This window comes from Sciurus vulgaris, assembly GCF_902686455.1.
Source record: "Sciurus vulgaris genome assembly, chromosome: 4".
NCBI lineage: Eukaryota > Metazoa > Chordata > Mammalia > Rodentia > Sciuridae > Sciurus > Sciurus vulgaris.
The window spans coordinates 163070754-163096165 of record NC_136464.1 but is presented as its reverse complement, the minus strand read 5'-3'; the positions used below and the strand labels follow the sequence as shown (position 1 = coordinate 163096165).

The 25412-nt window shown below is 40.7% G+C and overlaps 1 protein-coding gene across 3 annotated transcripts in view; it reads right to left on the bottom strand.

Moving 5' to 3' along the window:
- Positions 1-7074, bottom strand: part of USP12 (ubiquitin specific peptidase 12) — an 82085-nt gene extending 75011 nt beyond the window's left edge. The window contains exon 1 of one of the 3 annotated variants that reach the window (XM_079137019.1): positions 6684-7074. In XM_079137019.1, the coding sequence (XP_078993145.1) occupies positions 6684-6731 (48 nt within the window). In that variant the 5' untranslated portion in view covers positions 6732-7074. The remainder of the gene's footprint in view (positions 1-6683) is intronic. The other 2 variants (XM_079137020.1, XM_079137021.1) reach the window with 2 other exon arrangements.
- Between the last annotated feature and the right edge of the window lie 18338 nt (positions 7075-25412).

Genomic DNA, 25412 nt, shown 5'->3' with positions numbered 1-25412 from the left:
TTTTTTCCAGAGTGGAGGACCCAACTAAGGGTCTTCCTGCACATGCTAGGCAAGCACTCTGCCACTGAGCTAAATCCCCAAACCCTAAACTTTCTTTTTCAGGTACTGGAGCTTAAACCCAGGAGTGTTTTACCACTAAGCTACAACCCCAGCCCCTTGTTATATTTTATCTTCAGACAGGGTCTTGCTAAGTTACCCAGGCTAGTTTTCAACTTGCCAAGGCTGGCCTCAAACTTGGGATCTTCTGCCTCAGCTTCCCAAGTATCTAGGATAACAGGCACATAGCACCATGCTTGGCTCCTAATTGTCTAACTTTTAAAACATGTTGGGGAATGTCATAAATTAGACCAGGCAAAAGAAAGCACATCTCTTTCTATAAACTATCCAAAACATAAAAAGATAATCAATTACACTCTTAGCTTTAATGTTTTAATTTAATACATTTAATTTCAAAATAAATTAGCGCTTTCTCAGAGATACATAGTAATAAATTAATGCTTCTTATGATGTAAATGAATGACATAACTATCTTAGAAATTAAACATATTTTAATTTTGGTTAGTATTTGTTGAGCCAGCAAATTAATTAATGCCAACAGAAGGAAACAAATCCACAGAAGGAAACAAATCAATTCAGAAGGGTAATGATAAGATCCATGGGTCAACCACTTTAGTCTACAACCTTATTAACTACATGTTATTTTACCCCATTTTACAGATAAGGCAACTGTAACTTGGGTGTCAAAACATAAACGTGTAAACAGCTACGTGGTTGGTCTTAGTGACTAAAATGATATCAAACTTCACTAAATGTTTTTAAAGAAAATATATATATTCGCTGATATATATTTTATAAATATATAAATTCAATGACTTTAAGAGAAATTGGGAAATAGGCTTCATACACATTCACGATGTCTAATTCCATGCTCACTTTATAGCATCTAAAACATACGCACTCCCAAAATGAGAACATACCAACCATCATCCACAGAGTCTACACACTCAAAAGAACCAAGAGTACTGAATGTCATATCTGTGATAAAGGAACACTGATTAAAGATGGTCGAGTTCAATCCCTGTGTTTCACAAATAAGGAGAAACCAACTGAGTCTTAAAAAGTTTTCCCATACACGTCTAAAGACAAAATCTGGACTAGAATTTACTTTCTGATCCAACTGCTCTTTTTATTATACCATAATGCAGGATACACAATAAAATACTATATTAAGCAAGGCAAGGTGATGCATGCATGTAATTCCAGCAGCTGGGGAGGCTAAGGCAGGAGGATCATAAGTTCAAAGCCAGCCTCAACAACTTAGTGAGGCCCTAAGAAACTCAACAAGACCCTGTCTCTAAATAAAATACAAAAACGGACTAGGGATGTGGCTCAGTGGCTAATCACCCCTGGGTTCAATCCCTCATGCCAAAAAAAAAAATACTATATTAAGATTCTGGAATAGGGCTACTAAAAGAAAAACCAAAACAAAATGAAATTATTTAAATCTGAAAAATTAAAATTTTTGGAAAGGAATTAGACAAACATATGTGTTTAAATAATCCACCCTGAGACAGTACAAGTTTCAAGACAGCTAGAATAAATATGGTTTTACAGGCAAGAAAAAAAGGAATATGGTCAGTGACAAAAAGGAAGTAGACTAGATCTTTACGGACTTGGTTAACAGCCTAGAATCAAACAAGTCAACAAGATATGTTGTGATAAAATCTGGCTTAAAGTGGACAACATGGGTTAGTGATAGAGTAGCTAATTAACTTTCTTTGTGTCTATTATAAAAAGTTTAGTCAAAGGTAGAAGAAAACAGAAAGTAAACAAAGTCAGGTGATATAGACTGTAATGTTTATGTACTTCACAAAACTGAGTATGGCACTGAATACTGTTGTTGTTCAGCAATTAAGTTTTAGATCCCAATAGTCTCACCTTTATTTGTGATAACTAAATGCCTAAAATAATAAGCCCAGTATCTAATGTAAGTTTCATTTCTACTAACTATATAACTTTACCCTCTAATAATCATAAACACATATGACCTGTCAATGACCTAGCATCCTATCTCTGTGCCTCATTGGCTTAATAATCTTACCATATCATCATTTTATATTATCAAACTTTCCAGGCTTATCTTAAAATTGAACAAATTTTAAAATGAACATGACAATCACTTATGGAGAAAACAAGTAAAATTGTTCCTGGGGAATAAGTTTTTTTAATAGTCAAAGTACACTGAAGGTAACAAGTTTTCTCACTGCTTATACTACATTTGCTTGATTTTCTGTAATGAGATTTTTTTTTTTTGGTACCAGGGATTGAACCCAGAGGGGCTTAACCCCTGAGCCGCATCCCCGGCCCTTTTTTATGTTTTATTTAGAGACAGAGTCTCTCTGAGTTGCTTCAGGCCTCGCCTTCACTAAGTTGCTGAGATTGGCTTTGAATTTGCAATCTTCCTGCCTCAGCCTCTCAAGCCACTGGGATTACAGGCATGCGCCACCACACCCAGCTCTGCATGAAAAATTTTAAAGGTATTTTAGCCAAAGCCAAAACATCAGAAGGCTTAAATAAAACATTTACATTACTCTTTCTAAATGTTCTCCTTCCACTAAGCCTCAGCATGCTCAACCGTTTCTTTAGCCAAACACTTAAACGACAGAAGACTCCCTATTTTTTGAGGTTTTTCCTTCTTCAATTAACATTTACAGAAAAAGTAGCAAAAAACAGATAAAACACTGGCAATTCACACTTGAATGTCCCTATTACAGAAGTGCTGTTTTACTAATAAAATATTAATAAAAGCTAATTAAATATTTTAATAGAGAATATTTTATTAATGTTACATTCAATAAATTTGAGAAGAAATTTTATTATTTAATACAATATTCTGACTCCAAGAACAAAGGACCATGAGCCCCCCTCATCTCCATTCTCTCCTCCAAATAAACATGAGCTTTGCTTCCTCCTTTTCTTCTGGAATGAAGCTAGAACTGCATTGACCACAAAACTTCTTACCTGGTTGAGACTCAGGCATTAAGAAAAAGGCAAACAGCCAGCTTAATCTGGGCTTCTGCAATGTGCAGTTTTAAGTTATATCTCATGTGCTATGCTAGACACAGGTTTTTTTCAGAAATACAACCTGTCAAACTCACCTAATCTTGTGGCCTGGCCTCATTAACACCACAGTTCCTAAGGTCTATCTCACTGCCTTGTGACAAGGGGTGGGCCAGCAGCCAGGCTGGTGCCAACCTGATGTTCCACCTCCACCAACCTCCTGCAAGAAATTCTCATATTCAGCTCCCTTCCTGGAGTCCTTCCCAACCAGGACTCCAATAACTCAAACTGGAAGAGACAATCACAACCAGAGTCAGAGATAACATCTATGGAGCTAATATTAAGCAGTATCTGTCTCCATATAATAGCGACAATGGATGACCCAGATCAGCCACCAAAGTCTACTATCTCCTCCTTAATTTCAAACCAGACGCCCTCTTCATGTATTCTGCCACTTTTCCCATTATTTCACAATTAAGTATAGTATTAAATATGTGGTAGCTACTCCCTGAAGTCTGAAACACAAAAGGTAAAACAAACACTACATGAAACTGAAACTGTATTAGTTCATAGACATATAGACATATAGAAGGCATTTCTAGAGGTACCTTCACAAATTATTCATTATGATCTAAACATAGTCATTTGTTTGGGTCAGACTAAAATACTAAGTTAAGAAAAACAAATTTTACTAATTTCACATGTAAGCAGAACATTAGTGATCTAAAATAAGACACATCTCAAAAGCATTTGGGGGATGGGGGACAGTGGGAGTGGAGATTGAACCTAGGGGCACTCTTATCATGGAGCTTTTTATTTTGAGACAGGGTCTCCAAAAGTTGCCCAGAGAAACTGATGATCTCCAATTTGCAATCCTCCTGTGCCTCTTCCCAAATTGCTGGGATTAAGGGTGCACCACCACACCCAGACAGACATTTAACAGTTACCTTACCCAATTAAGGTATTTATTGTAGACATGCCCTGTACCTTATTTTGACAAATGAATAAATTATGTAAACTTCGATATTTATAGAATAAAATTTCAACTCACCCTAAATGTTTTCACAGCTGCTGATTCTCTGAAAAGTATCATTTCTTTAAGTTCAACCTCTCTTCTCTATTCCACATGCTTACCCAATCTTACCCCTACTATTCATTCACTTCTGGATGTCAAAAAGTGAAATGAAGGACTTGCAGAAAGAAATGGCAGTCCTTTACTTTAAAACCCTAACAACCTAAGAGATAAGAAGCCAGGCATCGGTGGCATCCACCTATAGTCCCAGTTACAGACTGGGACAGACTAAGGTAAGATCATTTGCGCTCACAAGGTCAAGTCAGGTTGGGCAACACAGTGAGACCCATCTCAAAAAATAATAATAGAGAGAAGTGAGTGAAAAAATTTACAAGAGTAAGTCTGAGATTACAAAAATGCTGTGAAACTACAGAGGCAGATGAACAGAGATAGGATTATTCAGGTAAGACTACCTGTTCAAAAAGACAGGTACAAACTGGCCAGCTAAGGATGGGAAGTGTTCCAAGTCTAGCAAACAGCACCTACAAAGGATCGGAGTAATTATCTTTGCTTTTCTTGATTTTCAATTTTGTAATTCTCAAAAGATGGATAGCAGTTTTCTTTACAGAATACTACAAACTGGGCTGAGGAGATAGCTCAGTTGGTAGAGTGTTTGCCTTGCAAGCACAAGGCCCTGGGTTCGATCCTCAGCACCACCAAAAAAAAAAAAAAAAAAAAAAAAGAATACTGCAAACTACTTTGAGATATTTAGCCATATTCTGGAAGTATATTAGAATTTACTCAAATATGAAGGGATTCAACCAATTTTAATAGTAACTTTGGAACAATCTCATTTGACCAGGCACAGACATTTCTGGAGATCAGAACCCCACTTACTCAGTGTGTGACCCTGGCAAATCTCTCTGTGCTTCACTGTTCTAATCTGATTACAGTATATTTATTAACATATTTAAATATTGTTTGTCTCTCTCAACTACACTGTAAACACTGAGAACAGGAACTGTCTCACCTCTGCATCCCCAGCATTCAGCAATCTGTGCCTCTTAGTGGAAATACTTCATGTATTTGTGTAAGTGAATGAGCAGTAAAGAATATCACCACTCCTAAAGCCCTAGACTTTGACAATGAACTATGACCCCACAAGGTTTGTGTAGCTCAGCAATAGGGAAAATTATCACCGTTAAAAGATTTAATCATCACATTTGTTTTGAAATCAATAATAACTAAGCATACCTAAAAATAATCTGCACAATCCTCAGATTTCATTTTAGTATAGTCCCTTTAATACCAATGCTTTCCTAAAATGTAAATTGTGAGAACAATCATCCACATGGGGAAATGGATTCTCAATGATTCATTCCTCTTTAATACCGTAGATTTTAAGCCCACCTGATTTCAGCCATTTTTAATATTGTTCCAAAGCATGCAGTAGACAGCTTTCAGCACACTTTTGCGATCTGATTCACCACTCCTTAAATATATAAAATGTACCACCCTCAGATGGAAAACTGCTTGGGGATATCCTATATGAAACAGGGTAAAGAGAGATGAAAAAGATTTCGGAAGTCTTTAATAACATAACACCTGGCCCACGTTGCAAAGAATAACTTTTTTTGGTCATGACCCAAATTACGATCCCTACTTAAAAGATCATAAAAGATCTCATGAAAGGAATTTGTCACATGTGGAAAACCGTGATCATCTGGCCAGGCACAAAAACAAGTTTTAAATCCACCCACATTTTGCTTAATTTGGAACTTTTAAGGAGCATTAGGAGCATTAGTACTTCTCCCCTAAAGTCTGTTTTAAAAAGTCTTAAATAAAACAATACAATCTTCCTTACAGTCAGTTCCTCACACATACGAGTCTGATGTATTCAAGTAAACAAATGACAGGAAAGCTAATGCTGCTTTTCAAGATTAACGTGGGTTTCCAATGACAAGACTGCCACCTGGACACATGTTGGAAACGGGAGAGTAGAAAATAGAAAATTTCAACAGCACTTAAAGTTTCCACCTTCTCACACACCCGCTTCCCCCCAGCAAGGGGTCGGGGGCTCCGCCTAGCCAGAGGCACATGGAGGAAATCTGCACTTGACTTCCGTCCCCTCCCCGGTAAGACTGAGACCTTTCCTTCCTGCCCGCAGACCCCCACCCCCGCCCGGGGACAGCTCCCCGCTGGGCGCTCGGCCAGACGGAAATGGAGACGCGCTGGTCTGAATCCCTTCTCCAGCGACCCCGGCCCGCGACCCGCCCTGGCGGGAGCGCACCCACCCCGCGCCCCGAAGGCCGGTGCGCCGCGGGAAGGCTCGAGCGCTGCGGCCCCGAGCTCCCAAAGGCCGAGCCGGCCCCCGCCACGTCCAGCACTGTCGCCCCTCCGCCACGCGCGAGCCGCCCCGGCCGCCTCGCCTCCCCTCCCCTCCCCTCCCCCGCCGCGCGGGCCGCTCATCCCTGCGCCGCCCGCCTCGCGCAGTCCAACCGCCCCCGCGCTAGGCCCGGCTGGCGGCGCCCGGAGCGGCCAGAGCCCGGGTCGTCCGCCGCGGGTCCGAGGGCTCCGCGCCCCCCCCCCTTCGCCCCCCCGCCGCACCTACCATGGTACAGATGGAAGCGAATTTGGAGACTGTCATTAGGATTTCCATCCGCCCAGCGCCATCTTCCACCCAATCACAGCGGCGGCGGCGGGCGGGGGAGGAGGGCAGCCGGGCCCCCCGCTCGCACCGCAACCCGCGGGCGGACCCCGAGCCGCCGCGGACCCACGCACAGAGCCTGCTGGGCCGCCGCTGCCGTCGTCGCCGCCGGCGCACAGGCACTCCCGGCCTCGGCCCCAGCCCCCGCCTGCCGGCCGCCCGCCCCCGGCTCCGCCCCGGCGCAGGGCGCAGCCGCTGCCTCCGGGCCCGCGCCTGCCCGCGAAGCCGCTCGCCGCACACCCCGCCCAGCGCGCCGGGGAGCGGGCTCCGCGGAGGCCCTAAAGCCCTGCAGCTGCGCTGCCCGGCAGCACGCCCCGCCCGCCCGCCGGCCGGCGCCCGCCTCCGCGCTTCTGTAGCTGCAGCCACAAAACTCCAGCCCCGCCCAGCCCAGCCAGGCCCCGCCCACGCCTCGGTGCCCTGGCCCTGCAAGCGGCGGAACTCCGACCCGGCCCCACCCCTTGCGTGGTCGGGGGCGGGGCCGAGGGTGGGCACAGCTTCTCGCCCGCCCGCGGCGCGGTCCTAGAGTCTCCGCTCCCGCAGAGCTCTAGCTGCTGGAGGGGTTCTTGAGGGAGGCGCGGTGGCGGGTGGTGCGGAGCAGGGAAATCCCGGGAAGGACTGACCCGCAGCACCTGCCACCAGCTCGGAGACAGCTAGCCCCCGCTGCAGAAACAAAGAACAGTGACCGTGACCTGGAAAATTCTGGGTGGGGTGAGGGGAAATGTCCCAAACTCTTGGTTTCTTTCTTTTTACATAATTTGGGTGAACCACCTTAGTTAGACCCCCAAACTTAAAAAAAGTAGTCGAATGAAAAAGAAGAGCCACAGAATATATATGTTTACATCTTCGAAGTAAAAAAGAAAAGTAATAGGATCGGAGGGATGGGAAGGCAGGTTATGAATCCTGCCTGGCCTGCTGGCCATAAATTTAAAATAGCTACAAAATAAGAAAAAATCTTAACAGCAATGTTAAGGATGTTACTGGAGATGAGACGCTCCCCAAGTGAGAAAAATGTACTGTGAGAAATACCTAAGCAATGTTAGCTACTGGATGCATAGTTTGTTTTCTACTTTTACAAAATTCATCATTGCACCTTGTTCTTCGTGTCTAGCAACTCGTCTTTTTCTATTTGCAAAAGTAGTTCAAGTGAGTGAAATAACTTCATAAACCACTATGTTTCAAACATGTTTTTGATTAGTGAACTGTTGGTGGAGTACTTTTCTGGGTTCTCCCCCCTTTTTATTTTAAGTTGTTGATGGACCTTTATTTTATTTATTTATGGTGCTGAGAATTGACCCCAGTGCCTCACACATGCTAGGCAAGCACTCTACTACTGAGCTATAGACCCAGCCCTGGGTTCCTCCATTTCTGTGGATCTGAGAGTCTAATTCAGACACAGCTCTAAAACCAGGTATGCCTCACCTCATAGGTTCAACGCATTCAAAAACGACATTCAAACAAAATTTGGGTGAAAAATAGATTTCTCTACACGAATGCTGTTTCCATAGTGATTCCATTATATCCTTGGCTAGGGAGAAAGTACAGATTAAATATAGTGAAGTCACATGGTGCTGCCTGATCCTCCAGGTTCCTCCCTCAATGGAAGCCTGGGGCCTCCCTCTTTACCACTGAAACCAAGCAGTGACTAGGACTCTAGGTCTCACCACTATACTTTCAGGTCTGTGGAGTGCTTGTTCCCTTGTTTTCTTCCCTAGATCCACAAGCATTACCAACCTGAATTCTTTCTCTTTCTTGTCTTCCTCCTGTTTGGCCAAGAACAACTTTTTTTTTTTTTTTAGTCAAAGTATTTTTTATTTTTAAAAACAATTATTTTTACAAACACAAATGGGGTACAACTTTTCATTTCTATGGTTGTTCACAATGTAGATTCACACCATTCATGTAATCATACATATACATAGGGTAATACTGCCTGTTTCGTCCTACTGCTTTTCCATCCCCACCCACTCCCACCCCCTTTTCCTCTACACCGTCCAAAGTTCCTTTATTTTTCTCTTCCCCCATCACCCCCCCTTGTCATATATTGCACTTATCAGAGAAAACATTCGGCCTTTGGTGTTTTGGGCTTGGCCTATTTCACTCAGCATGATATTTTCCAACTTCATCCATTTACCAGCAAATGCCATAATTTCATTCTTCTTTATGGCTGAGTAATATTCCATTGTGTATATATACCACAGTTCTTTATCCATCATCAATTGAAGGGCATCTAGGTTGGTTCCACAATCTAGTTATTGTGAATTGAGCTGCTATGAACATTGAGGTGGCTGCATCACTATAGTGTGCTGATTTTAAGTCTTCTGGATATAAACCAAGGAGTGAAATAGCTGGGTCAAATAGTGGGTCCATTCCAAGCTTTCTGAGGAATCTCAATACTGCTTTCCAGAGTGGCTGCACCAATTAGCAACTCCACCAGCAATGTGTGAATGTACCTTTTTCCCCCATCCTCTCCAATACCTATTGTTGTTTGTGTTCTTGATAATAGCCATTCTAATTGGAGTTAGATGAAATCTTAGAGTGGTTTTAATTTGCATTTCTCTAATTACTAGGGATGATGAGCACTTTTTCATATATTTGTTGATCACCTGTATATCTTCTGTGAAGTGTCTGTTCATTTCCTTAGTCCATTTATTGACTGGGTTCTTTGTATTTTGGGTGTAGTTTTTTAAGTTCTTTATAAATTTTGGAGATGAGTGCTCTGTCTGAAGAGTATGTGAAAAATCCCACTCTGTAGGCTCTCTTTTCATATTATTAATTGTTTCCTGTGATGAGATGAGAAAAACTTTTTAGTTTGAATCTATCCCATTTATTAATTCTTGCTTTTATTTCTTGCACTATGGGGGTCTTGTTAAGGAAGTCTGGTCCTAAGCCAATGTGATGGAGATTCGAGCCTACTTTTTCTTCTAATTGGTGAAGGATCTCAGGTCTAATTCCTAGATTCTTGATCCATTTTAAGTTGAGTTTTGTACAGGGTGAGAGATAGGGGTTTAATTTCATTTTACTGCATATGGATTTCCAGTTTTCCCAGCACCATTTGTTGAACAGGCTATCTTTTCTCCATTGTATGTTTTTGGCACCTTTGTCTAGTGTGAGGTTACTGTACTTATGTGGGTATGTCTCCGTGTCTTCTATCCTGTACCATTGATCTACCTGTCTATTTTGGTGCCAGTACCATGCCGTTTTTGTTACTGTTGCTCTATAGGTGAGTTTAAGGTTTGGTATAGTGATACCTCCTGCATCGCTCTTCCTGCCCAGGATTGCTTTGGCTTCCAGATGAATTTCATGATTGCTTTTTCTGTTTCTATAAGAAATGTCGTAGGGATTTTAATCGGAATTGCATTAAATCTGTATAGTACCTTTGGAAGTATGGCCATTTTGATAATATTAATTCTGCCTATCCAAGAACATGGGAGATCTTTCCATTTTCTAAGATCTTCCTCAATTTCTTTCTTCAATGTTTTGTAGCTTTCATTGTAGAGCTCTTTCACCTCTTTGGTTAGATCAATTCCCAAGTTTTTTTTTGTTTTTTTTTTTTTTTTGAGGCTATTGTGAACGGAGTTGTTTTCCTCATTTCCCTTTCAGATGTTTCATCACTTATGTATAAAAATGCTTTAGATTTATGTGTGTTGATTTTATATCCCGCTATTTTGCTGAATTTCTTTATGAGGTGTAGAAGTTTCCTGGAGGAGTTTTTTGGATCCTCTAAATAGAGAATCATGTCATCAGCAAATAGTGACAGCTTGAGTTCCTCTTTTTCTATTTGTATCCCTTTAATTTCTTTAGTCTGTCTAATTGCTCTGGCTAGTATTTCAGTATGATGTTGAATAGAAGTGGTGAAAGAGGGCATCCCTGTCTTGTTCCCGTTTTTAAAGGGAATGCTTTCAGTTTTTCTCCATTAAGAATGATGTTGGCCATGGGCTTAGCATAAATAGCCTTTACAATGTTCAGGCATGTTCCTACTATCCCTATTTTGTCTAGTGTTTTGAGCGTGAAGGGGTGCTGTATTTTGCCGAATGCTTTTTCTGCGTCAATTGAAATAATCATATGATTCTTATCCTTAAGTCTATTGACATATGATGGATTACGTTATTGATTTACGGATGTTAAACCATCCTTGCATTCAAATATGAACCCCACTTGATCGTGGTGCATGATTTTCTTAATATGTTTTTGGATACAGTTTGCCAGTATTTTGTTAAGGATCTTTGCATCTATATTCATCAAGGATATTGGTCTAAAATTTTCTTTCCTTTATGTGTCTTGCCTGGTTTGGGTATGAGGATGATATTAGCTTCCTAGAATGAGTTTGGTAGGGTTCCCTCCTTTTCTATTTCCTGGAATACTTTGAGAAGTATTGGAATGAGTTCTTCTTTGAAGATCTTTGAAGATCCATCTGGTCCTGGGCTTTTCTTGGTTGGTAGGCTTTTGATGGCTTCTTCTACTTCATTACTTGATATTGATCTGTTTAAATTGTATATGTCCTCCTGGTTCAGTTTGGGAGGATCATATGTCTCTAGAAATTGTCGATATCTTTGGTATTTTCTATTTTTTTTTTGTTAGAGTGTAGATTTTCAAAGTAGCTTCTAATTATGTTACGTATTTCAGTGGTATCTGTTGTGATATTTCCTTTTACATCATGAATTTTAGTAATTTGAGTTTCCTCTCTCCTCTTTGTTTGTGTGGCTAAGGGTTTGTCTAATTTGTTCACTTTTTTAAAGAACCAACTTTTAGTTTTGTCAATTTTTTGAATTGTTTCTTATGTTTCAATTCCATTGATTTCAGCTCTTATTTTAATTATTTCCTGTCTTCTACTACTTTTGGTGTTGTTCTGTTCTTCTTTTTCTAGGGTTTTGAGCTGTAATGTTAGGTCATTTAGTTGTTGACTTTTTATTCTTTTCTTGAATGCACTCCATGCAATGAATTTTCCTCTTAGTAGTGCTTTCACAGTGTCCCCAAAATTTTGATATGTTGTGTGGTCATTCTCATTTACCTCTAAGAATTTTTTAATCTCCTCCTTGATGTTTTATGTTATCCATACTTGATTCAATAACATATTATTTAGCCTCTGGGTGTTGGAGTAATTTCTGTTTTTTATTTTGTCATTGATTTCTAATTTTATTCCATTATGATCTGATAGAACAAAAGGCAGTATCTCTATTTTTTTTGCATTTACTAAGAACTGCTTTGTGGCATAACATATGGTCTATTTTCGAGAAGGTTCCATGTGCTGCTGAGAAGAAAGTGAATTCGCTCGTTGATGGATGGAATATTCTATATATATATCTGTTAAATTTAGGTTATTGATTGTGTTATTGAGTTCTATGGTTTCTTTGTTTAGTTTTTGTTTCGAAGATCTATCCAGTGGTGACAGCAGTGTGTTAAAGTCACCCAGAATTATTGTGTTGTGGTCTATTTGATTCCTGGAATTGAGAAGGATTTGTTTGATGTACATGGATGCACCATTGTTTAGGGCACAAATATTTACAATTGTTATGTATTCCTAATTTATGTTTCCCTTAAGCAATATGAAATGTCCTTCTTTAGCCTTTCTGACTAACTTTGGCTTGAAGTCCATTTTTTTCTGAAATAAGGATGGAAACCCCCACTTTTTTACTGAGTCCGTGTGTGTGGTGATTTTTTTCCCATCCTTTCACCTTTAGTCTGTGAATGTCTTTTTCTATAAGATGAGTCTCTTAAAGGCAGCTTTCTTTTTAATCATTCTGCTAGTCTATGTCTTTTGATTGATGAATTTAGGCTATTGACATTCAGGGTTATTATTGAGATATGATTTGTATTCCCAGTCATTTGAGCTTAGTTTTGGTTTTTAATTTGACTTGCTTTCTTCTTTGAATGGATTTCTCTTTAAGGTAGATCCTCCCTTTGCTGACCTACATTGTTGTTTTTCATTTCCGCCTCATGGAATATTTTGTTGAGAATATTCTGTAGTGCAGGCTTTCTATTTGTAAATTCTTTTAACTCTTGTTTATCATGGAAGTATTTTATTTTGTCATCAAATATGAAGGTTAGTTTTACTGGGTATAAGATTCTTGGTTGGCATTCATGTTCTTTCAGAGCTTGAAATATGTTGTTCCAGGCCCTTCTAGCTTTTAGTGTCTGGGCTAAGAAATCTGCTGATATTCATATTGGTTTCCCCCTGTATGTAATCTGACACTTTTCTCTCACAGCCTTTAAAGTCTTTTCTTTATATTTCATTTTAGGCATTTTCATTATAATGTGCCTTGGTGTGGATCTGTTGTACTTTTGTGAATTTTGTGTTCTGTAAGCCTCTTATATTTGATTTTCCATTTTATTCTTCAGGTTTGGGAAATGTTCTGATATTATTTCATTGAATAGGTTGTTCATTCCTTCGGTTTGTATCTCTGTGCCTTCCTTAATCCCGATAATTCTTAAATTTGGTCTTTTCATGATGTCCCATAGTTCTTGGAGATTCTGTTCATGATTTCTTACCATCTTCTCTGTTTGGGCAACTTTATTTTCAAGATTAAATATCTTGTCTTCATTGTCTGAGGTTCTGTCTTCCAAGTGGTCTAGTCTGTTGGTGATGTTTTCCATTGAGTTTTATATTTAGTTTATTGTTTCCTTCATTTCAAGGATTTCCTTTTTTTTTTTTTTTTTTTTTTTTTTGACAATCTCTCTTTGTTGAAATGATCTTTTTCTTCCTGTGGTTGCTCTTTCAACCTTATTGGAGTGATCATTCATTGCCTGCGTTTGCTCTTATCTCATCCTTTGCTTCAGGAATCATTTTAATTATGTATAATCTGAACTCCTTTTCTGACATTTCTTCTACCATACTGTCACTGGATTCTATTAATATAGAATCTAGGTTTGTTTGTATCATTTTCTTCCCTTGTTTTTTCATGGTGTTCATGTAACTTCCCCTTTAGCACTGCAGATCTGGGGTATTGCAGTTTCCCCCCCAAAGGATTATAGTGACCCTATAGGTTTTCAAAACCTTTTCTTTAAGGGGGAGATCAATATTAGCAGTGTCCAGTTTAGACGGTATGCAACTCAAAACCAAATAGGGCTGATGAGGACATTAACAATATTGTCATAATAAACAGAATGAGTTCAATTATTATCTTCACTATAACAAATAGATTTGCAATAAGGTCTGCAGTTTCTAATGGAGGACAAAGAGGCTGCAGAGGGGTGTAGGATGTAGCTGTTAATGGGATAAGAAAAGAATATATAGAAGTTCTAGATCATAGAGTGAGAGTGTAATCGAAAGAAGTTGGTTGTTAGCATGGGAAAAGGGAGAAAGAGACTCTGAAGGAACAGGTAAACAAAAGGAGAAGAGAGTGAGAAAAGTAAAGAAATAAAACTTAAAAATTTTCAATAAGGAGAAAAAAGAATATCTACACTCTAACAGTCATATAGTATTTAAACCTCCCAGTCTTCAGTAGCCCGATGTATGAGAGGTACCTGACAATGAGCTTCCAGTCTCCAGCAGGCAGCTCAGGATGGGATTTGCCCCACCTAAAGATGGGAGATACAGCTTCCAGGATTATCCAAGATGGCTGCTCTGTTTTCCAAATGTGTTGGCAAATGGGGAGCTGCAGCTTGGGGTGTGGGCATGGTCGGGCAGGGGTCCTGGAGGTGGGGTGTGGTTGGTCTGATTGCAGGATCCTGGAGGTGGGGTGCAATCAGTCAGTCTGGGGTTCCTGGTGGCAGGGCGCAGTCAGTCGATGTGAGGGCCCCAGAGGCAGGGAGTGAACAGTCAGGCTGAAGCTATCCTGGAGACAGGGCTCAGTCAGTCCGGCCAGGAGTCCTACAAGTCCTGGCTATTGTCTCAAAATGGCAGCAGCCACATGTAACCAATCCTGCAGGTACTGTGACAGTGAGCTTCCAGGCAACAGCAGGCAGCTGGTGCTCCACTGGTGGTCTGTGGTCAGTCTGCTGACTGTTGTCAGACGATCAGCAGGTGAACCTCAGGCGGTGGGTGATGGGTAGGTGAAAGGCAGGCGATGGACAGGCAAGTGGCAGGCAAATGGTGGATGGTAGGTGCCAGAGTGAGCAATCTGCACTCAAAAGTAGTCAATATGCTGGCAGACTGCAGGTGATCACAGTAGACAAATGGGGGTAAACAGCAGGGGATCAATAAGCTGCAAAAACTGCCTCACCAAGAAACAGATATCCTCTGCTTGAAACCCTAGTTATGGAGTGACAAGGAATGCAGCCTCCCTCTAGTCCACCATCTTGGATCTCTGGACAAGGTCTTCTACATCTAAGATTTCTACAACTTGCCAAGACTTTGTCCCAGTGTCTCCATGCCCTGTGCTGACCCCTTTAGGATTTACATGCAGGTTTTAGCTAGAAAATGTACTCAGATATTTCTTTATCTCCCTTTCCTCATCTGGAAAATAAGGGTAACAATTATGTTACGAGGATAAATCATGGAGATATGTTTAGAATAGTACCTGGCACATAATGCAAAGTGCAAAGCTTTGAATGGGCAAAGTCCATGTTTTAAAAGTCAGGTTGGACAAATACAGTCTTCAGGTTGCCAATTTGCTCCTTCAGAGTCCTGCCATGTGCCAGGTACCTAATCAGTCTTTTAGTTACATTTTCTAAATGTAACCCATACAATGACCTTAGAGATCCATCATTTCATGCTCATGTTATATATACAAAGAAGTGTGACATCCATCATTGCACTGCCCAGAAAATACAGGGCCAGAATCCATACCTGGATGCTCCAACTCCAAAAATCGTAGTCTCTCCCCTTCTCTCCCCCTGCCTCTTGAGAATTGAATGAATGAATCTTCTTGGTTGCATTAATACTATCTAGCTGTCCAGCAGATGTCAATCAAACAGCAATACTTTTTTGAATTGGTTTGAATTAGTTCAGTGACTTATGTGGGTTGGGGGTGTGTGATAGGGATTGAACTCACCAGAACGCTACCAATGAGCTACATTCCCAGTTCTTCTTATTTTTTATTTTGAGACATGTTCTCACAAAGTTGCTAAGGGTCTCACTAAAGTGCTGAGGCTAGCCTGAAACTTGGAAGTTTTCCTGCCTCAGCCTCCTGAGTCACTAGGATAACTGGTGTGCACCACCATGCCTGGCTAGTGACTGACTTTTCAAGACTGGCTGTAGTTCAGACTAGTAAAGTCAAGTCATCTGCATACTGGATATATGCCTGACACAGGCTGGACTGCATGGCATATAGCCAATAAAACTAAAATTTTGTCATCATTTAAATACAGGTTTAAAAAAACAGAACTGGATCAGACATAGTAGGACAAGCCTGTAAACCCAGCAATTTAGAAGCTGAGGCAGCAGGATCACACATTTGAGGACAGCCTGGGCAACTTAGTGAGACCCTGTCTCAAAACAAAAAATAACAAAAAAGACAAGAAGTAACTCAGTGGTATAGCACCCCTGGATTCAACCCCCAGTATGAAAGAGAGAGAGAGAGAGAGAGAGAGAGAGAGGAGAGAGGAGAGAGAGAGAGAGAGGGGAAAGAAGGAAAAGAAAGAAAATGTGAAAAAAGAAAGAGAAGAAAAGGGCAGGAGTGGGCACTGAGTGTTAAAGCACATGATCAGCATGCTCAAAGTTCAGAATTCAACCCCCCCATCGCGCGCGCGCACACACACACGCTAATAAATTCTCATAATTTACCTAAAAGAAAGTCAAACAGACCCTCTTTTATATTGTACTTAAAACCAAAATGTTTAAAAAATATCTATTGGTCATCTACTGGTAAATAAAAGATATCTGTGCCCTCAGCAAGGACACCCATCCACTGGGACATACAAATTATTTTATGATCAGTAAACTAAGAGCCATTTTATCTACCTTCAAACCTTTCCCTTTATTTTTATAATATCCCAGCAACTAGAGAGGCTGAGATAGGAGGATCCCAAGTCCAAGACCAGCCTTAGCAATTTCACAAGGCCCTAAGCAACTTGGTGAGACTCCATCTCAAAATAAAAAATAAGAGCTGGAGATATAGCTCACTGGTAGCGCGTCCTTGCGCTCAATTCCCAGTGACACAAAAAAGAGAAAGAAAATGATTGGAGAGAATGAAGAACCAAGTACTGTCAGCTCTGAAATAGGGCAAAGACTAGCTCCACCCGCAAGACCAACTGGCTGAGGCAGCTTAACAATCTGAAAGAACAGGATGAACAGTGGAGAGGTGGAACTTGTGATCTCCAGAAGGAAAGGTGCCCACCAGAACTCAGACTGGAAGGAATGTGGGATGTCTATGGCAGTGTCACTGGGTGTCTTGTGTGGAGTGTGTGGACATAAGTGTGGAATATCAAGGGGACAGTCTGACCCACAGCAACACAAACAAGGTTTCTGGATCTCCACCATCATATCCACCAGTAATAAGTGGAGGAATTTGCCTACTTCAAACTCTTTCCATATATCTCAGTCTGGAATCCCAGTGTTGCAGTTTGCTGAAATTAAACATTGCAGAGAATTTCAAAGAGACATCAAAACAGTAGTTCTATCACTGGGGAAGAAATTCTGGCCATCTCATGAGCATAGACATAAACCAGAATACTCTCTCTGTTATTTACGTCTTCATTAAACAAGGTCTGCCTAAAGGAAAACAAAGAGATGCTGATGAGGATAATTCAGTCATTTTAACTATCTAGAACAAGTTCAAAACTGGCTGAATTTGCCAGATGCAGTGGTGCACATCTGCAATCCTAGCAAGAGGATTAAAGGCTGAGGCAGGAGGATCATAAGTTCAAGACTAGTGATCTCAAATTAAATGGGCTGGTGATGTAGCTCAGTGGTTCAAGACCCAGTACCACACAAGTGGCTGAGCTTAGATTAAGAAGTGATAACTCTTCAAATGCTTTCATTAGCCACTCTGAAAAAATTAAGCACTGTTAAGAGGGGAAAAGAGAGAGGAAAGCCATAAAACACAGAACAGGTTGACAAACTTGATCACAAACTCAATTCCTGGGGGCCTCAACTATTCAGCAACGTATATCAGAATTCCATTTGTTTAGTGAAGTAGCTGCTGAGTATCTCTGATAAGTAAAGGCTCTGTAGCAGACACTTAAGGAGCAAGAGTCCTGCCTTCAAAAATTTGCCGGTTAGTCTAATACAGATGATGAGTACGCAACTTGGAAAGGCCCTATGACACTTTGGGGGTTTCCTGAAAGATTCGCGCTATTTCCTCAGTTGAGAGAATTCAGTTAGACAAGAGTCAATTGTGTGATTTACAGTCCTAATACTGTGATGCCTTATGAAAGTGTTCAGAGAAGATAGTGATTTTTTTGTTTTCTAAAATTTTAGGTCATCAAAAACACTGCACATACTAGAGAGTCTTACCCACCATTAGCACCTCCTCCTCCTCCTCCTTTTTCTTTTTTACTGGTGCTGGGGATGGAACCCAGGGTCTCACACATACTAGGTAAGTACTCTACCGCTGAGCCACTTCCCCAGCCCTCCCCCTCCTCTCTCTCCTTCCACCTCCGTCATATACCCCTCTCCTCTCATCTACTATTCTTCAAATACCAACAAGTTGGAAGGCACCTCCGAACCTTTATACTAGCTGTTCTTCTCCTGGGAACACTCTCCCTCTAGCCTGGTAGGTGTTCAACCTGGCCTGTTGCCTGGTCCCCTTCCTAGGTGTAATTCTCATGAGAACTGGGAGCTTGTCTTTTTGTTTGCATAGCTCTATCCCCCGAAGTCTGGGAAAGAATACTAAATACTCAAAAAACACTTCTTCCTGAATGAGGTCAAAATTAATAAACGCCTATGCTGTCAGTGTGTCCACCTCCAGAGCAAATAAAAATAAAATAGTTCTGATACATACAGAATGTGTTTAACCAGCACAATAATGCAAAGGCTCCTCAGACACTGAGGATATTCTACCTTTTTCTCTTGATTCTCCTCCAGGTTGGAGTTTTTCATTTTCTCCTCAGCAGTTGCTCAACTCTAATGAGAAAGTTCATTGGGGGTGGGGGAGGGGGCCAGGAACCTGCTCAAGAAAATTCAACGTCCATCTTCTGGACTCCAGAAAGGCTCAAGCACCAATCTCTTAACTTCACCAATGGTAAACCTGATCTTCTTCATTTTGACCTGCAGGGCTTTTCCTATGGTGCCAGCGTTATCCTTCATCCTATGCCCTCCCAACCACCTACTTCTCTCATCTTCCAGTGTGTTTCTCTATATGCTTCAGCAGAGTTGAACCATATGTTTGGCATTCATGTTGTAGTTTTACTGTCATTTCACATGGAGATTTGCACGTCAGTACCCCACAAGGCCTCCTGGTCACTTGACCTTCATCAGCCTACCGAGGGTAACTCATGAGGAGCAGTGCATCCACCTTGGGGTTTCCTTAAATGTTCAAGCTACAGCCTCAGCTGTGAGAATAGTCATGACTTCCACTTTTTTTTTCTTTCAAAAATACTCTGTTAAATAGAAAAGTATAGCAACATCAAACAAAAACACCTCCAAAATATAGTTAGCATACAGAAAACCCTTTCAGATACACGAGGCATTCCAAATGCTGATTTCCTGGAATCGAGGATGTGGGAGTGGGTAAACTAGGAGAAAAGATGCAAAGAAGAGTTTTGACTGGATTCATTTTTATACTTTTTGAGTGCTGAACCATACATATGACTATCTAACCATTTTAAAGATTAGGTAAATGAAATATTTTTAAAACTTAAAAGACATATATAAATATATGACAATTTTTTTAAATACTAGGGCACGAGTTATAATTTTTTAAAATATACCTTATCCACGTGAACCTAGTTTACATCTGATTCCCTCTGCCTACGTTGAACGTGCTCTTGGACTGGAGTATTCCTGCCTTAGGAGTTCAAGCGCTCTTATCTTCTGCCCCCATTGGCTCTGACTCTCCTACTAAAGAAAGACTGATTGCTGTCTCTTTACACATGAATGAAGAGCACGCATTTATTTGCCTCCTTTAAAAGGGTTAGTCATGGGTTATTTTTTCTTAAGTTGCCAAAAGGAAGAAGACATGGGGGAAGTGAAAGGTGGAAAGAAAGGAAGGGCACCCCAAAATTTCTCTCTGTTCTCATGCTTTTAGTGCTTCATCCTCAAAACCCAATCAGAAGAGCGATTCAATGATCACCAGTCCATCAAATGAGCATATGCTCACATGCCCACCACCTGTACACAGAGCAGCCCTGCGATGCTTTTTTCTCAACAGAAGAAAAGCATTTGTCCTCTAAGCATGTTTCATCTTAACCTTTTCTTGATTATGTTTTGTTTTTAGGGGAATTTGTTTCAATCTTTCCCAATTCCCCTGGTCAATTCTGATAGGCATGGTGTGCGCTGAAATTTACTTTTTTTTTTAAACTTCAGTTATCCGCTGGAGCAGTTATATCTACTTTCTGGCACAAACTTTGTGGAAACACAAATGATAGATTATACCAAGGGTTGGTTGGTTGGTTGGTTTGCTTTTAATAGGACTTCCAGGTACAATCTTCACAGCTTAATTCTGGGGCTGCTTCTCCAATTCACCTGCTGCAGACTAGGACACAGTTACAAAGAACTTCTTCTCTCTTCTGCAATATTCAAGATAACATGTAAGATAATAGGTATAATTTTACACCTAAATTTTAGGCTATAAGCTTTACTGTTAATGATGATTATCTCTGAAGCATAGAATTTGTAGAGGACTTTCCCTTTCTTTTTTGTTCATCTGTTCACATTTCATAATAAAATGCATTACTTTTATAATAAAAATAAAGTGTTTTTAAGTGAAAGTCTATATTAGCTTTCCATCACCACAACAAAATTCCTGAGATAATCAAATTATAAGGAGGAAAGATTTACTTCAGCTCACAGATTCAGAGGTTTCAGATCACTTGGCCCTGATGCTTTAGGTCTGTGGCAGCATGGCTGGAGAAGATCTGTTCACCTCATGGTAGTCAGGAAGCAAAGAGAAACAGGAAGGAGCTGGAGTCCCAATACCCTCTTCAAGGACATTGACTTCAGTGATCTAATATCCTCCCACGTGCCCCACTTCCTAAGATTATGCCATCTCCCAATAGTGCCACAAGTGCGCAACCAAACCTTCCACACATGGGCTTTGGGGAACATTCCAGATCCCAACCATAGCATAGCCCTGGTAGCTTTTTATTCTTTTTACCTCAATAGAGTTGTTACTGATTTGATTAGGACAGGATGGTATGGCACGAAGCATCGTAGGACTCTGTCTTTGTTCCTCAAGCTATACATGTATTGAGGTACAACCAGACTTCTGGATAATCATGCAACACCTCCCAAAGGTCCATTCATGATGTTTCCATAAACCACTTTGTAAAACGGTGAACACATGGTCTAGATTAAGTCTCCTTGAGGTGTATTCTTGGCTCTCCCATTTATCATTACAGTGCCCTATTAAAGATTTTCCAACCTAGAATATGTAAAAAGTGTTATAGGACTCATCAGTGAAAACTCCCTCTTAATAATTTTGCTGCTGTTGTGTACCCATGGCATAGAGAGAGGCCAGCTCAGAGTGGACTCCACAGAGCAGGTCATGGGGTCCAGCATCAGGTTCTTGGTCATCCAACCTGAAACTCAGTTCTTCCATCAAAGAGCACATTTGTTGCAAAGGAGACAGACTTAACTCTAAATAAAATTCACAAAGATCTATTATATGATGGCAATAGTAATAACAATAAAAACAAAATAGCAGTGGTGGTGAGGGTACAAGAAATGGAAACCCTTGTACATGCTGAATGTAAAATGATGCCTACGGAAAACAGTATGGTGACCCCCAAAATAATAAATATTAAATTACCCAAATGATCCAGCAATTCCTCTTTGAGTGTATATCCAAAAATAATTAAATGCAGGAAATGGAAAAGATATTTGTATAACCATAGTCGAAGCAGCATTATTCACAGTAGCCAAAAGGTAGAAGCAACCCAAGTGTCCATGGAAGGATAACTAGATAAACAAAATGTGTTCTACCCATAAATAGTAAATAAATATCCATTCAGTATTTAAAAGGAAAGAAATTCTGGCACATGCTATGATAGATAAACCTGGAGAACATTATACTAAGTAAAATAAGCCAGACACAGAAGGGTTAATATTGTTTGATTTCACTTGCACAAAAGAGTTAAATAGTCAGATTTATAAAGATGGAAAGTAGAATGCATGTTACTGGAAACTGGGGGGAGGATATAATGGGAAATTTGTGTTTTGTGTTTAATGGGTACAGAATTTCTGTTGGGGATGATAAAAACTTCTGGGTATAGACAGTGGTTATGTTGCACAACACTGGGATGTATTTTAAACCACTGAATTGTACATTAACAAATGGTTAAAATGATAAATATATGACATTCTATCATAATAAAAAATAATAAAATTTTTAAAACCTTACAAGGAACTTGTAGACAAAACAGAATGCCAATTTATTAATTATACTGTGTTTTATTCCTTCTCTGGTGCCCAGAACACCAGTCACTTCCAGTACTTGGACTTGCTAATAGACCCACCTCTCCTGCCAACTCAGTCTACTTCTCCATCCTAGAAGCCATGTCTTACTGCTCCTTCCATGTATCTGTCCCTAACCCCTGCTTCATTCTGAATCATGACTCTGTAGGTGCAGAAGATGTAAATGCATGAGCTGTGTTTGTAAATCAACATAAACCAGTCTTCATATACCTGCTTCCTGCCCATCTGTTCCCATATTTCTTGTTCCTGGACTTCCCTGCTCTCTGACAGACATGTCTTGACTCTTTCTTTTCCATCAGGACTGAACCCTTGGATTTAGTGGCTCGGCTTTTGATTCGACCACTTACTTCCGGCAAGATTCAACTTATTACATCTGATCCCTGTCAACTCTCAGAGTCAGCCAAAACAGCTTAGGTCACCCTCTACTTGTCACCAGCTTAAAAGAAGAGGAGCAAAGCCACCAGTCACCCACACTGGAAACTTTAGCATCATTCATTTCTTTTCTTCCCTCCCAGCTCCCCTTCTCCCCTTGCAGTCCAGTTGATTGCACCTCAGGAGGACCTGATGTATGCATTTCCTGTCAATTCTCACTTCATAGTGCTTGAGATCAGGGGCTCATGGTCCACACACCACCACTGTGACCCACTGCACAAGTCTCCTCCCTGGCTGCTCCTCTCTAGTCTGTCCTATTCCTGCAGAGCTGTTGTCCCAAGTGCAAATATGGTCATAGTGCCTCCTTCCTTCAAAATTCTCCAAGGGTCCCCATTGCCTGAGAACCATTGCCAGCCAGAACAGCTTCCACTCACCACTCCAGCCTCACCCCTCCTCCTATGCACCATGCCCCTCAATCCAGCACACTGAGGTCTTGTCTTTCTGAGGTGCTCCCACCTTTCTTCACCTCTCCCCACGTTGTTCTTCCAAGAATGACACGTGGCTTGATTTGCACAACACAGTATGTTTACATCTGTTGTCCAGTATAATTATTAATAGCTCCCTTTCTCTCTCCAGAGTGTTCTGATTTGGACAAGAGGTTATGTAGTCAAACTGTATTGCCCGGTTCTTAACTTGGCATATCTCTGCTCAACTTCCACCATATGCTCTAATATTAGAAGTTCTGGGATTCTTTGGCATGCCTTTCAGGGAAAACAATTTGTACCTTCTGAATTCACTCAGCCTTTTTAAAAATATATATTTTTTATTTGTTCTAGTTAGTTATACATGACAATAGAATGCATTTTGACACATCAAACATAAATGGAGTAAAACTTCTCATTCATCTGGTTGTACATGATGTAAGTTACACAGGTTCTCTCAGTCCTTTATGTGTTAACTTTGTGTGAGTGTACTGTAACTTCGTGTTGAGTGTACTGTTAGTTGTTTACTTGTCTACCCTGCAAGATTTTTTTTTTTTTTTTTTTGGTACTGGGGATTGAGCCCAGGGGTGCTCTATCACTGAGCTATACCCTTCAGGTCTTTTTATTTTTTAATTGAGACAGGGTCTCACTAAATTATTCAGACTGGCCTTGAACCTGTGATCTTCCTGCCTCAGTCTCCTGAGTCACTGGGATCACAGGCATGCACCATCACGCCCAACTCCTGCTAGACTTGTTGAGCATTACATACATGTTTGTATCTCCAGTACTCCAAAGAGTCCCTGACATGGAGTAGGCACTCACTTACTGAACATTTGCTGAAAATGAATGAAAAACAAGATGAATCCATATATACTTCATTAAGTAAGAATAGGTACTATTGTAAAATTCTTGGCAAATGGATGAACAAATTCTCATGGAGTTTACATTTAAGTGAGGGAATCAGAAGTTCATTTCTGAACAGATCGCTGTTAAATGTTCAGGAGGGGGTTGCCTTCAACTAGGTTCAGCTCCTTTGAGGCAGGAGGCTGTTTGGGGGATGAGGGTCACCCAGCCCATTGGACTTTCTTTTGTAAGGAAGAGTCAGGAAATGAATGCTGGGTAAACAATGTCCATTTGTAGGATGGGAAAGTTATACATTCAGGTCAGAGCTGCCTCTGGCATTGTGTTATTTCAACTTGTCAGAGTATCTTTGCGATGTGAAAGAAATGTGAAAACTGAGTAAAAACAGTCACTTGTGTCAACCTTAACGAACAAAAAAAAAAAGATAAATAAAGTTAGGAAGGTATGGAGGGAGGGTTCTAACTCATGATTCCCTTGTAGTAAACTATCACAAAAGATTGCCGATCACAAGCTCACACCACAAGCCACCATGACCTTATACAAAAGCACTTCTACAAGGACATTTGCCCAACTACTGTCAGTTAAGACTGGGATTAATGCCATTCTTGCTATTAATCAAGGCCCAGAATTATTGTTTTGAATTATCTGGTGAGCTGGGCATCATGATCCATGCCTATAATCCCAGTCACTTGGAGAGGCTGAGGAGGATCTCAAGTTCCAGGGCAACTTGAGCAACTTAGTGAGACCCTAAATTAGAATAAAAAAACTAAAATGGGCTGGTGAGGTAGCTCAGTGGTAACATTCACTTAGCATGTGGAAGACCTTTGGTTCAGTCTTCAGTAATGTATACACACCACACACTCATAGACACACAAATTATCTGATGTTATCATTTTTCATTTTTGTCTTCAAAAACTTCCCTTTGAATGCACTCATACTTTAAAATGCTACATGTGTTTCCATGACCAATGCTCTGATATTCCTGCTGTAATGTTATTCCCAATAAACATCATCATTCTTTGGAGAACCTCTCCTCTGGAACACTAATCTCCTTGCTTAGATCTCTTTAGGAGTACGTCCTGTCCTGGAAAGTTCTAAATACCTTTCCTTCTGGGTGTATTATTAAGAAGTCCCAGAAAGTCTCAACCTTATTACCAAAAGTGCATCAAAGAAACTTGCTCATTGTCGCTTTTTTCCCTCAAGAGACAGACGATGGAATAGCAAGTCAATGAATAAAATATCAAGTCGGCCTCTTACTGATGCTGACAATGAAGTTAGTTGGAGAACATGGGAACTGTATTGGGAAAGTGGAATGAATTCTTTTGTGCTTTCTTCTTTTATGCCTGGATCAACTCAACCCAGGTCCTTTTCTGTGATACTGGCTTCAGTGTTCTGAGGAGGCAGAACCTTGCTGTTTTAGCCTGAAAGGTGTCACTCTTAATCTGTCCTTTTATTCTGGGCCACCAC